Source organism: Watersipora subatra, chromosome 3, assembly GCF_963576615.1.
Source record: "Watersipora subatra chromosome 3, tzWatSuba1.1, whole genome shotgun sequence".
Taxonomy (NCBI): domain Eukaryota; kingdom Metazoa; phylum Bryozoa; class Gymnolaemata; order Cheilostomatida; family Watersiporidae; genus Watersipora; species Watersipora subatra.
In genome coordinates, this window is record NC_088710.1 from 62997465 (window position 1) to 63011761 (window position 14297).

Genomic DNA, 14297 nt, shown 5'->3' on the forward strand with positions numbered 1-14297 from the left:
CTTATGCAAACCTTTTACACTGAAGTTACGAATATTGCATTCTTCAGTTTTTCTTTTACAAGTTTTGCCTATGTGACTCACTGTAAGTAATCTATCAAACAAATATAAAAATAAAGTATCTAATGCGGTAAGTCTTTAGACTAAATTATCCAGCACCTTTGCCACTTCTTGCGCTTGGTCCTTGAACCTCTGTTTCCGCCTTTCATTCATCATTGTCTACAAATAAAGAACTGATCAAGATAAAAGCTTGTACATCTACAGACAGACATCTACAGACAGACATCTACAGACAGACATCTACAGACAGACATCTACAGACATACAACTACAGACAGACACCTATGGACATACATCTAATCTACAGACATACCGTTGTTCAAGGTGGAATATAGGTGACAATAAACCATAATAAAGAGTTATGTCAAGCAATGGTAATCTTCCCATTGGTAGACTTGTCTTTGGAGTAATGCATCTCAGTTCTACCACAGAGTGTGCTAAGTTTAAAGATCACTTCATATTCTTGCAACCAACTTTATTTATTTAACAAATCATCCAAAGGAAATCACTAAACACTAGCTAATAAAAGGAGTCACCTGGTAGTAATCTCTGTATATAAATCTCAAGGGTGTGTGTATTTTCTGTGACTCTATACTTACATGTGTGTCCAGCTATAGCTATTAAAATGTTGGAATGAAATATCCGCTCCATGCTGGATTTGATCTTACGGTCTGTACTTATATTACTGTGAAAGCCGGTATATCGGCTTATGGAAGCAAAAGAATTAATATTTGCCCTTATTAGTTATTTTTGGCTTCTGCTCCTTACACCTTCTCAATCCATGCTCTAACGACCTTGACATTATTGTGAAAGGCAGTGCACTAGTATCAACTGCGTCTTCCATTCTTAATAGAGGTTAGTGCTTGCTAAGCATGGATTGGTTGAGAAAAACTTTGTAGTACTTTTCATAGAATCTGGGTGATAAATATTGCTAACAAGTGGTTTAAAGGAATATTGATCATTTTTGTTGATTAAGCAAAACCAGACACACTGGGTGTTGGAATGTTCAGTTTGTCTATCGTATCAGAATAACTATAAAAAAACTAAATACGGAACTTCAACCAATTGTCTAGTCTCTGATTAGTCAACGATAAAATTTTTTTCTAAATAATTGGCTAATTCAATTTGTGAGTGAAGTCTGCCTAGCTATTGGTTAGTCTACACACAGCTTTGTCTTCGATATACAAATCCTGCATTTCTCTTAAAATAAAATCAAGAAGACTTGCGTAAATGGGATGGATGTAGAATCTGACTAAGAACATAAAATAGGTATCTGCAGTTACCCATAGTGCAATGCGTAAATAGCCTGACTAGAGCAAACGTATCAAACAGACTCAGACAAAATCAATTACCACGATATTCTTCTGACGTTGAATTTCCAGCTCGATGAACGTTTTTGTTTCGATCTTTGTTTCGTAGCTTGTAGCGAAGTTCAAAAACTTGCATTTGCCTCGGGAATGAGATACGTGTTCCTCCCTACAGTAACAAAAACATTCCCTCCATAACCAATAGTTCAGCACAGTTTAAAGCGCTTCGACTTTCTGCTCAGCTTGTCTTACAACCTTTCTTCACCTACAGAGCATCAGTTAAAAAATCTGCTTCGCTAACAACAGAACATACATAAAAATAACGATCACGTGATACAGGAAATGAATACCATGGATCATCATCAGCTTCCCAGCCATCTAGTTCCTTGCAACAAAAAAAGCACCTCGCTCCATCTGTCGAGCCTTCGGAAGGAGTGTGTACAAATCCAGCTTGAGCCATCTACAGTAGCAGAAGCTTACCAAGTAGCAAAGCATACAGATGCGACATAAATGTATATAATCTAACTAGTACTAGTAATGATTAATAAGAACCAGTAAATAGGCAGCACAAGTGAGTTGAAGCAATACAGAAACCAAACTGCTAAAGATGATAAAAATATGATAATTATCTTCAAATAAATGTATGATTTGATTTCACCAACTTTACAAATTGAGACTTTTACAAACATGGTTTTTCCTGAACTATTTGAAAAAAAAAACATACTATAAGCTGAATAAAATATACAGATGGGGGAGTAATGGAACACTTTAAGAGCATGAGCAAAACCTACACTCTCAGTGTTAGTGTCATTGCAAAGGGTAATGAAAGCGTAGGTTATCTCAGGTCACTAATACGAGCACATGCTGCCAAATAGGGAGCAAGATCTGAGAGAATATTGTTAGCCGAATACTTGCTATGCTGAAGAGTATATGACGTTAACATGATGTATAAACTTTGACTCGGTTAACACAGCAGCATTGGTATGCTGTTCAGGTAGAACATACCATATGGGAACACTAATGGAGGTTGGAAAACTTAATGTTCTTTTAGACAATGAATGACCAGCCCTTTATTAATTAGCATTTGAATTATGCAATTAACTTCGGTTTTGCTTAACATATATATATTTATATATAATTATATACATGTATATATATATATATATAAATATATATATATATAGAATCTCAGATCTATATACTGTAAAACCTGTGATTGAATGCCACCTCTATTTGAACGCCACCTCCATTTGACCACCACTTTGACAATCTTTGATCTTTATGAAACCATATCAAGTGATCAGTAAAAAAGTGTCCACAAAGTCGTATTAATAATGAATCGTTTACATCAATAACAATCAATTCTCTCGTTGTCCAACTCCAAAACTTGTCGCTTTTTTGTTTTTTTGTTAAAACTTTGAAAGCAACACCATAGACATAATTCACAACATCTCAGGCTAATAGTAGTTCTTTGATTAACGCGGTCTTGATACTTCGAAGTACATGTAAATAAAAAATGGTTTACATTTATGATGGTAGATGAATGACTAGTTTTAGACCAAAGGTTATGTTTAGCAAGCAAAACTTTAACACGGTGCATTTGTGCTAAAGGTAACTCTTAAAAGTTTTGTTCTGCCAAAAAATTGTTTGGACGCTAATAACGATTTAGCGACTTGCAGCACAGATTTATATATATTATGAAAGCGTATATCTATATAGATATATATATAATATATATATATAAAATATATATAATATATATCTAGATGGATATATACTATATACAGTCATACATGGTTAACTCGCCCTCGGATAGCTCGAACACATGGTTAACTCGAACGGTTTTTTGGTCCGTTCCCATGTAATGATAAATTGCTTTAAATAACTCGACCTCAGCTTTGTTAACTCGAACAGTTTTTTGCCCAACGGCTACCGAAACGGTTGTGATCGCTTTAGAAAATAACTTTATTCCAAGCAATAGAGGTAAACCTCAACTTTTCGTAGTTCATAGGCGTCGTTATTACCATCATCGACAAAATATTTTTTTGCAACAACTTTTTTAAAGGTTTGGTGAAATTTGATTTTTACCAAACATCCGCTTAGCGATGGCCCTTCGGAAGCAAGGAAAAGTGAGGTAGCTGTCGCATAAACCAAGAAAAATCAGCAAAATTGATCTTGGTTAAAACGCTCAAAAGAAAAAAATGTCTTTTTTATGAGCATTTCAACAGCGATCAATTTTTGCCAATTTTAATCTAAAAACGTCCTGGTAATAACATCATCTTAAACAACACCAATCTCAAGTTATAGAAAAATCTCTATACTTTTTGATAAAAATTTTTTAAACTTTACAGCAGAAGCATTGAATTTGAAACAAGCCATTTATGCTTTTGATTTATATTATAGTTTGTATATGTACATGTATCTACTAATAAATAAATAAATGGACTTGTGACAGTGCTCTGATAACTTGAACGCTCTGATAACTCAAACACTTTCGCTCGGTCCCGTCAAGTTTGAATTATCCATGTTTGACTGTATCTATATAGATACGTATTACACATATATCTATATATAAATATCAGTGTTTGTCTTTTTGTTAAACCATGTGTACAGCTATATCAATTGAAATCTAGCAGTGAACATTTTTCACGGCAATGGATTTGTTCTCCGGACTTCCAGATCTGGAGGCAGAAAATGTAACCATTATGCCACACGGACTACAACGTATTGATTGGGCAAATAGTCATTACATTGGTTAAGATACTCACGCTTGACGCGCTTGCTCGGGGTTAATAACTAGCACTGATAACCCTTACGCGTAACGATTGTTAAACTGACCCAAAAATGCGGATGTTGTTTTAATAAAGATTTTAATAAAGATCTAGCTTTCCAGGTAAGTTATTCAAATTCATTAGGTAATTATTCTATTACCTGTAAAACGCCAGGCATTCGTCTAGTGTATATATATAAACATGTGTTTGTCGTTTTTATGTCTAGTTACAGCGATAAAATTTTATGAATGAAAAATCTACTTCACACTTGAATTGAATTCGGAACCTAACATTTTGCAGACAGACGTACTACCCATCATACTATACTTCTAACTGGCCAACTAATGAATAATTGTGCACATAATTATTACATAGGTTAAATTATGCAAGCTTAAAATGCTTGCGAAAATACTATTAGTTTTTACTAGCATGCTTGAGGATCATGATTACATCATGAGAGTTCATGATTGCGTGAGAGATCATGATTGCATGGGAGATCATGAGGTCATGATTACAAGATGACTTCTCTTAGTATAGTAAAAATTAGCCAATTTGCTATTGGCTAATTTAGATTTACATCAAGATGAAAGTTACCCATTGGCTGGTCAATGATTTAATTACGCAACTTTAGCAGAAAGGAGTGCTAAACAGCTTTCTTAATAGTCTAAAATAGAAACAAACTTTTAAAACAAAATGAAGACGCAGAAGGAAGATTCTCAAAGGAGGAGAATCTTGCATAAATGTGGAGATTTTGTAAATATGAATATGTTTAAGTTCAATGACCTTAAAATTGAGCTGTGCACACTTATCTGGTCTTATCTGGTCTGCAGATATTGGAAGATAATTAACTTTATGAAACTGGAAGGTCAACTCTTCACAGTCCATTTCATGGACTGGACATTTCAGTGGTGTCATTTCCCTATTATGTAGGCTAATAGCAGTCAATAATCACAGATATTCTTTTCAACTTTATCTGTTGCAGTATTAAACATATTTTTAACCCTCAATAAATTGGAAAAATAGGATTTGTCTATATAAACACTATTTAAGCAGGTAACGACTTATATATAGCTTTAAATACTTCCCTCTAACTACACATTGAAATAATTTCAGAAAGTGTAGGGAAGAATTCTGGGTATTACTGCCCTATTAAGATACCTAGATGTACAATGTATCAAAAACTTTAGATAGTGGTTTCACATGTGGATCATTTAAAATACTCTTCTTGACAGTTTTTCCGTTGCTGCCATTTCACTAGCTTGAACTTGCAGAAAGTCTATCTAAAATTTTCCAGATTTAGTTACAATGTCTATATAATGCTCTTCTTTCAGCTTAGACTTGACCTTAAGCAACAAATCCCAGCCATTTTAAGCTAAATTTGCAGAGTATGTAAGTTGTGCCACAGCACTAGTTCCCTTTTTCATAAACCGCATTTGGTCATAAGCCTTGTTGTGATACGACAGCTGTTAGCTTGTGTGGTACCATTCAGACCTCCTATGCCTGACTCTATCCTAATTCTAATACTTGTTAGAATATTTGTCTACATTAACCATGACATTGGAACTATTAACTAGATGTTGCTGCCACACTTGTCAACAGAACCAAAGAATGTTACCACCATACTTGACTTAAAAAGGATGAAGAAACTAGAGAGTAGCTAAACTGTTTCAGGGTTGTAGCTGGGCAACCATAATTGGTGAATCAACATAAACAGAATCATTACTATATATTTCTACTATTTATTGCAGAGTGTGAGAGTGCTGACCTATTATCTTTTCGATCATAATTCTCCACAACAAGGTGGGAGCTGAACCAACCGAAAGGCAGCTATGCTTAGACAATTTTCTGCATGTTAATCGCATGTGTCTACAAATATTGAAATAAGATAAAGCTTTCCTTCATTTTAGCTGGTTGCAATTCTTCCTAATTCGACACATCCTCAAAACTGGTTAAGCTCCCTTGAAACTTAATTTTCCGATCATAGACATTACTTTTTGCCAAGAACGAGCTCACCAAATACATACTCAAAGCATACAATAGTTTTGTGACGAGTTAAAAAGCGTAAATAAATTTGAAAATAACAAAAAAGAAACATGGCAACAACGAATTGTTTAAATAATGGCATCCATGACGTCGCATTTTGCGTAGTGCTTCATAGTTTAACGAGAAAGTTACGCTTGCAGAGTTCAGTCTTACCTCATTAGAAATGAGTTAAATAGTGCATGTTACTGATCATGACGGAAGCTACTTTCAACGTATAAAACCTGCCTTCAAATAATAACCATGATCAAACATTTCCTGCTAAACAGATGTCTAAAATCACAAACTACAGTAAAATTGGACTCACGGCTTCTGCAGTACATTTAGCAGGGTCCTCAAAGGGCCAATTTACAAATGTTTTCAGTCGATTCTTTTCGATACATAAAGAACAATCTTTCAACTTGTTTAGTTCATCTTTGGTATCAGTGATCTCAGTTAGCGTGTCATCAGCAGACATTCTCAATCGGCTGAAATATTTGTAACGTCAATTTAAAAAACTCCAAGTATTGGTTTCATTTGGCGGCTCTGGAATTGCCTTTAAAGCAAGAAGTTTTGAGGTAGGTAACCACTGCGCTCCTTCGTGCAATTGCAATCTGTTACTACATTATAGCGTTTCCTTTATCATTTTTTTCTCTTAAATTTTCTCATTAATCAGATGTCGGATTGAAGAGCTGACAACTCCATGCTTATCCAAAAATGCTTGATTTGTGTAATATCTTTGCTGCAAGTATTTTTACAAGCAGGACACAGAGCTGCATGAAACAACATTTTTTATTTAAAGTAATATCAGTCAACACTTGCTCTATTAAGATGTCGCTATCTGTGTATGTAAAATAATATCTATTTAATTGAATCAACAAACTGTTGTGCACAATTTTAATTCTAAATCACCATGTTTTGAAAATATATGCATTTGCCAAACTATAAACAACTACGATTTGCATCTACTCTGCAAATTGATATACTCTGTGTGTTATAATTTGCATCCCCTCTACTTTGCTATATTCTGTATCATCAGTTTCTTTTACTTGTTCATCTGAACAATAATATTACAAACAATTCATGGATTATTATTACATGACGAGGATCCATGCATATACCTTAAACTACTGGAATTAAATTATTTAGCTGTAAATTTAAATTAACTAAAAAATTCATTATGGTAGGAAACAAAATTTAAATTCAGGAAATAACTTGATGCACACTTAACTTTCTTATGATCGCTACCTGCCATTTTGTAATGGAGAGTTTCAGTAATGTATCACAATATTTGACACTACACTCTGCCTAATCATTTTATGACTCATGTATTATTTAAACTGCTATTGATGGTTGATGTTGCTCAGAACAATAAGGATAAGCAGCTGGGCATTTATTTCCTTTTTATAGTGATAGTTATCCCCTAAAACTTGTTCCTCAATTAATTTGTTTGTCAAATCTAAATATTGAATCCATTAATTTGTTGTAAATCAAATAAAATACAAAACAACTCAGATAGTCACAAATAGGATTGTTTTTAGATACGGGAGGACTAAAACAATCTAATCACTGTTGATTTTGGAATAGCTCAAGTAAGATATAGGTTAAAATAGTTATAGGTTGCAGGCATGCAGTAAGTCAACCATAATCAAACATATCAATAGAGGCCACCTCGTACAGTTACTGTAGTATAATTGAGTTGGTACCATTTTTGTTAACAAGATACCCTTATTATATTTTGCAAGATGAGGAGCTTAGCACAAAAATCAGTTTGGAAAATAAAAATTAAGAGTTGAAGTGAGTATTTCAGGTACAAAAATCTTAATTTAAGTCAAGCGGAAACCAAGAAACTTGGGCATAAAATATATTATGCTAGTGTATTTTTTGGCATATAAATTTCAAATACTTCATCAGCATAGCAATTAAAATCTAATTATGTAGGGTGCGCAAGCGTTGAAAGCAGCAACGCTAAAATATGTAAATAGTGTAATAATCGAAGCACATCAATTAACTGTTAAAATATAATCTATATCTGCCACAAAGCGCTATTTTTAAAATTTGTAGTTTTTATTGTTGCTGGATGCTCATCTAATTGTTCTTTTTAACAGCAAGAAAATGCACAAGACCTGTGATGTCATCGCTGATGTGAGCGATAATATGAAGGGTGTGCCCTTCCTTAATGTAACACCTCACATCTCTTGCCTCCACATCTGATGGCAAGTCAAATAGTTTCGTAAATTCATTATGGGTTTTTCGACCCCCAATTCTGCTTTCAACATGTTTGCCATAGACCTTGACCTTGCGGCCTTCTATTGATACAGTTATCTCTTCGGGAGAGTAACCAGTGACAGGCACCGAGTAGTCCATCGGCTTGTGTTCTGCCTCAGCGGTGGTGTTCTGTCGGCAGTTGTAGCCCGGGCTCGGTTGACTGCTATAGAAGGATGCCGATGAAGGGCTGGCAGTGTAGTCTTGTCTGGATTTCTGTCTGTTGTACGAAGTTGTTGTCTCCCCATGGTCGGTGTAGGGTGCGTCAAAAGCTTGCATTGAGGATGCTTCCAGTCGAGGCGAAGAGTGTAATGATGTAATTGGTATGGGGGACTGCAACAAGCCAAAGACATAATAAACTAACTTTTAACTTTTACAATAAAGCTGCATTCGACTTTCACGTCAATATCAAACTCGTCATGAATAATAATAACGATATACACCTAATATTAACTAGTAATGAATAAGCCTACACCATAAGACAATTATTATCGAAATGATCGACCGCAAAAGAGAAGCGTAATGAATACTGAATAACTTCTAGATGCAAGTTTAACATTTTGTGAGTAGAGAATTTAAACAGAGTTTTTCACGTTTAAAAAATGGCTTGCACAGCTGTACATATCAACTCAGAGGAAAGGTGCAAGCAGAGCTAGCCGAGAGCAACAACTGAAAGTTTCGTGAAACATCAACACATAGTAACAGGGCTTGTCGTTCTTGTAATTTGCCAGAATAGTACAGAAATAGCCAAGCGAGACTAACATGTAAGCAGCCAGCTAAACCTTGAAGATTTCATCTCACCGATTAGTGGCGAATCTGAAACTAAACGCAAGACGTAAAGGTGTGATTACGCAAGCAGAATGTCTACATTAGATGGTGCAGTCAAGGCATAGTCACAGCAAAAGTATATCAAATATAGCATCCATGTTAATTCTAGTCGAATAAACAGCACTTATCCATACCGATCATGCTAGCTAATAGTTTGGAATCCTTTCGAAATGCAATCACAAAGCAAATTATTTCTATTAACATTTGTTAAGTCGACGATGGCGCAAGCACCAACATATTACCATAATGAGAATAACTTAGTAGATTATGCCTTACAGGCGCTATGGAAATGGATGCTGTAACCAGGAATGGGAGAATGGGATAGTGATTAGCGGAGAGGTGAGATAAGTGAGTCATCAGGGAAGACGATAATCAAAGTGATAGTAAGATACAGAATAAGCTGCCAATGTTTCCTAGGTCTTCGCATTCACCTTGCCAAAAATGGAAGTGCTGCTAAGAGTTCAGTTTGACCTGTGGTAAACAAGCCATCACGCTGTGTCATTCCTTTTTCACGATATTTCACATTTAAATAACACGGCTTCAATTTAGTTAACACGGCTAAAAATTATCATGTTGAGCATTGACAGTTTGACACCGAGTAATATCTGTGGCGTTTTTATATGAGACTGGATCATTATAGAGAGTGCTGCGTAAGTTATAAATGAATGCTATCTGAGCTATTCAGAGCTCGCCAGAACAACATTTGGTATTCCATACAAAATGTTACTGATTTAAACTGCATATATTTTACAAGTAAAGATAGATAAATATTAACTTTATTTACACAAGTCAATGTTGTTTTGAGCAAATTAGACCATGAGACAAAAACAAAAAATAGTAATGTAAATTAAGTGTATTAATAGATAAAGCTCTTTTTGTATAAAGCTATTCTATCATGTAAACTGGCAAGATGTTAGTGTCTGGTATGAGGTGTAGTAGATTTTCCGGAAAAGAAGGAAGGTAATGGATGGTCAGGTAGATTGAACATATGATTTGAATATTTTAAACAGCAAATATCTAAAAACACATCTCTTCAGCATTAAGGGCATTTGAACTCTAGATTTAGGTAGGATTATCAGTTATCAGTTAAAAACCAGAACTGTTCAATGCATTTACTTAGTTTGTTGCAGAGGTAACAACAACTGCTCTCCAGCCATCACCGGAGTGCAGTCTGATGATATTAATGAATAGATAAACTAGCTTGACTACAAACAGCGTCAACTATTGAGAAGTAGTGTGGCTGAAAAAGAGGAGAGAGCTCTGACATTTCATACCAGGTTTTTTCCAGAAATAGAATTATAGGTCAACCTCCACTTATGGTGGTCCTAACATATGAATCCCAAAGACGCGCCATAAAAGTTTAGCAACTATTCGACTCCACACCTGATTGAATGCGCACCATAAAACGTTTAAGCTGTTCGAAGCATTGCAGTTTCATGAATGGAAAAGCAGAGGAAAATAAAAAAGAACAAATATCGAAATAACAAAAAATATACGGTATAAGGTGTAATAGTTTAAATTTCACCTAGTTTAAGTGGTGGTAAGTCACACCACATCACTACCTTTACTTCTGTACAGTAAGTTACACCACACATCTCCATCACTACCTTTACCTCTGCGCTTACACCTCTGTTCAATGTCTCTAACGTGAGGTAACACTATATATTTCTTATTAGTTATTGCCTTGTTAATTAATTTTTACATCTAGCCCAGTTTTTATGTTTAGGATTTTACATAATTCATTTGTTTTACTGCCATGTCTAATTAGCAGTTAGTAAGGAATGCTGTAGAATTCCTTTGGGCTATAGAATGAAGCAAACACATTACAGTGTATCTTTATGGGAATATTTCCTCCAACAAGCGAAGCTTTAAACAGACAAGGCATATCTCACATGCAATGGTTTCACTGTATTGGGCATGACTAGCAAATCATCGCTATTAATAACGGTTACAACTTATTTTAGAGTATCATAATAGTCAAACATCATGAACACGAGCAGAGCCAAGAACATGCTGTGAATAAGCGGAAACCTCTAGAATAGTCTAACTGCTGGTAGCAAATAAATAGAGGGACGGGCTTGTTGATACCCCACCTCTAGTTATAGACTAGAAGCACTCACCGAGTCATAGAGCGGTGGTTTGATGGGCGCTGTGATGCTGAGAATTCCATCTCTCGAAAATACTGATTTCATCATGTTAATCTGTATATCCGCCGGAAGGTCAACACTTCTCGTGAACTCCCTGCGAGAAGTTGACTTGCCAATTTTGTCTTCATGGGTTGCTAAACCAGAAGATAAATTGCTATATTACGCTGAAATACCCAAAATGGCTTTTTAAAACAAAAGATTTTGGTAAATCAATTTACAATTCCTCTCAACCTATTTGGTTCACTTACCGTTTATAATTAGTTTTCCATTTCTTGTGCTCAGACTTATGTCATCGGCTTTGAATTCTCTCATGTCAAACTGGATAGAAAACTCCGGATTGCCAAGAGGATTCTACAATAACCAAGCTAGTCTAATAATGAAATGCATCAGCTCTTGAGATTAGCATGCGCAAGCTGGTGGAAGCGGCGGAGAGGAAAATGGAAAATTATTCATTCATTATTCATGTTGTTCATTTTGTTTTGCGCTTTGACAATGTTTTAATAATTTACAGCCATTCCAAACAGCAACAGGTGCAGCTACTCTAACACTTGGGTTAAACTATCCATCATTCACATATCAGAGAGATACAATTAGTTATTCATTTAGGAATCAAGTGGAGGAGGAGGCGGCATGCGGGTGCGACTCACTCTGGCTGACACGCAGTCAACATAGTATGTACGAGTAGTTCTCATAGACTGTGATCGACGAAGTGGGCGTTTTTTCTAAATTGAACAGAGAAACGTTAGTTCTAGGAGTTAAGTTCTACAAAAAAGGTGTCTAGCTAAACTGTGCTACACGAAGAGCTGCCTAGCTAAACTGTGCTACACGAAGAGCTGCCTAGCTAAACTTCGCTGCACGAAGAGCTGCGTAGCTGAACTTTGCTGCAACTGTATCAAAAATTAGTTCAAAAACATTAGTTTTCACAAGGTACTAGTTGCACATCATCATTTCTTCGCACTTCCATTTTGCAAATTTACAAAAAAGATGTTGTAAAGAAGACAACTCTCTACTAAGAGAAGATGGCATGCGTAACAAAGGCGTTGCATACCTTTGAGACTGTCTTACTACTCTCTATACTTGTGTTCCCAAAGTCAGCTTGAGGTGAGAACTTGAACATATCTGATTTTACTCCTCGAAGTTGATTTTGCCAGTCCATTCTCTGCTTGTCAAGATCGCTTGAGCCAAAATGGTCTTCGTGATCGAACCAACGGTTCATATGAAAATCATCAAATGTGTTGTCGTATGTCCTCACCGGTATGAACACTTCACTACTATCTGGCTCTGCAATAAAACAACTTCAGATAAATTACCGGCCATTGACGAGCCATAGTTCTCTTTCGTCACCACTCATCCTCCAGTGTCACAAGTTGAAATTTCTGACACAACTTATAACTGAGACTTACTAATGGGTGTTTTCATACTGACCTACAAACACATAATAAGATGTTGAGAATCTGTCATCTTGAAAATATGACATATTCAGTACAGTTGAGAAGATGGTAACAGAATAGCGAGGAAACCTATTAGAGAAAAATAAATATTCAGGCAAGGTTAGAGGGAATGGATGGACTTTTACTAATAGCTTTATGAGATAGAGGCTAACAAAATACTCAGACAGACGATGAATGTTAGTGGGAAAACCTAGCAGTTACACTTACGAGTTCTTTTATCTCCGCTAGATTTGTATGTTCGAGTCGTTGTCGTGGTTTCTCGTGCGTTGCCACTGCCAAGTGAAGGTTGGCTGTGCAGCGATCTAGGAGAGCTTTCGCTTAGGTCCTCTCTATAAGCGCTGCCGGTAGATATTTCCCTTTTAATTTTTTCAAAGTCATCCTGGTAGTTATCGGGTGTTTTTCCGAGCCGCTGAAAGTCACGCTCGAGTGAATCAAGCTCTCTGATAGCATGCGGATTTGATTTTGTTGTTGTTGTCGTTACAACTTTTTTAACCGTCGTTCCATTGTTGGTGTCTTGCTGAAATGGAATAGATGTAGGTGACAATCCACTTGATGAAATTCTTGTGCTATGGGAGCTGGAACCAGTCGGGGAACGTAAGGGGTTATCCATTTCTCTTTCCATTCTTCTTATCTCTGCGTCCATAGAAGGATCCACCATCCTGGGAATTGTTGGTACTGAAGAGCCGCTACTAGAACTGTAACTGTACGATCTTGTGGTGCCACCAGTTCCTCCGATGGGTGCTCCCATCATCGCCTGCATTTTGGCTGCTTGAAACTCGGCATCATTCGGAAGACTGGAGCGAGGTAAACCAGATCGTGATGAGGAAGAATAATGGCTGTACGACATTTCGACTTTGTTCGTCAGCTGTTTGAAGACGCGCAAGAAATGTAAACTAGTCTCTTTATGAATTACACTGACGAAAAGAAGTGCATATCCTCACATTATATATGCTGATACCAATGGCTATGAATCACACCTCACAAATTCGCAGCCATAGTAACGGGAACACTTCCATCACGATGGTTTACAGCCTTGCATTTAGCAGAGTGTAAATGGCAATTAGCAAGCGTAATGGGAGCTAACCTTATTTGAGTTGAGAACTGCAAGCAATAAGCCGTTGTTATGGGTACAGAACGAGCTAAAGTGCAACCATGGCAAATGCCTAAAACGCTTGAAAGAATGCAGGATAAGTCGCTATAACAACACCATGTAACGGTGACATATGCTATAGAAATGAACTAAGAGCAGGCAGATGCCAGGATGTTGAAAGGTGAAAAGGAAAAAATACTGACCTGATAGGCGAGCTGACTGCTGCTCTACAACTGACTAGCCTATCCTTCCATATACCTTGTTATACATATTCTATCAGCTGATGCCATAGGCTAGAATGTAGTATCAGCATATATGATCAGGACATAGTAATCTCTCTAACACATCAGACAGGACGTGAC

The 14297-nt window shown here is 36.2% G+C and overlaps 2 protein-coding genes across 3 annotated transcripts; both read right to left on the bottom strand.

Moving 5' to 3' along the window:
• Positions 1–75: 75 nt before the first annotated feature.
• On the bottom strand, positions 76–6653 carry LOC137391075 (baculoviral IAP repeat-containing protein 5-like). Its single transcript, XM_068077423.1, has 4 exons — positions 6483–6653; positions 1715–1824; positions 1410–1533; positions 76–216 (listed from the first exon to the last, which is right to left on the bottom strand). The coding sequence occupies exons 1-4, from the start codon at positions 6630–6632 to the stop codon at positions 136–138; spliced, it is 465 nt and encodes a 154-aa protein (XP_067933524.1). The 5' UTR covers positions 6633–6653; the 3' UTR covers positions 76–135.
• A 1135-nt stretch (positions 6654–7788) lies between these two features.
• On the bottom strand, positions 7789–13907 carry LOC137392096 (uncharacterized). 2 transcript variants are annotated; one of them, XM_068078720.1, is made up of 6 exons: positions 13053–13907; positions 12443–12675; positions 12042–12116; positions 11643–11745; positions 11368–11528; positions 7789–8752 (listed from the first exon to the last, which is right to left on the bottom strand). In XM_068078720.1, exons 1-6 carry the CDS (start codon positions 13690–13692, stop codon positions 8243–8245), a joined length of 1722 nt encoding a protein of 573 aa, XP_067934821.1. In that variant the 5' UTR covers positions 13693–13907; the 3' UTR covers positions 7789–8242. The 2 variants fall into 2 exon arrangements, with proteins under 2 accessions (XP_067934821.1, XP_067934822.1); XM_068078721.1 differs by lacking the exon at positions 12042–12116.
• Positions 13908–14297: the final 390 nt, after the last annotated feature.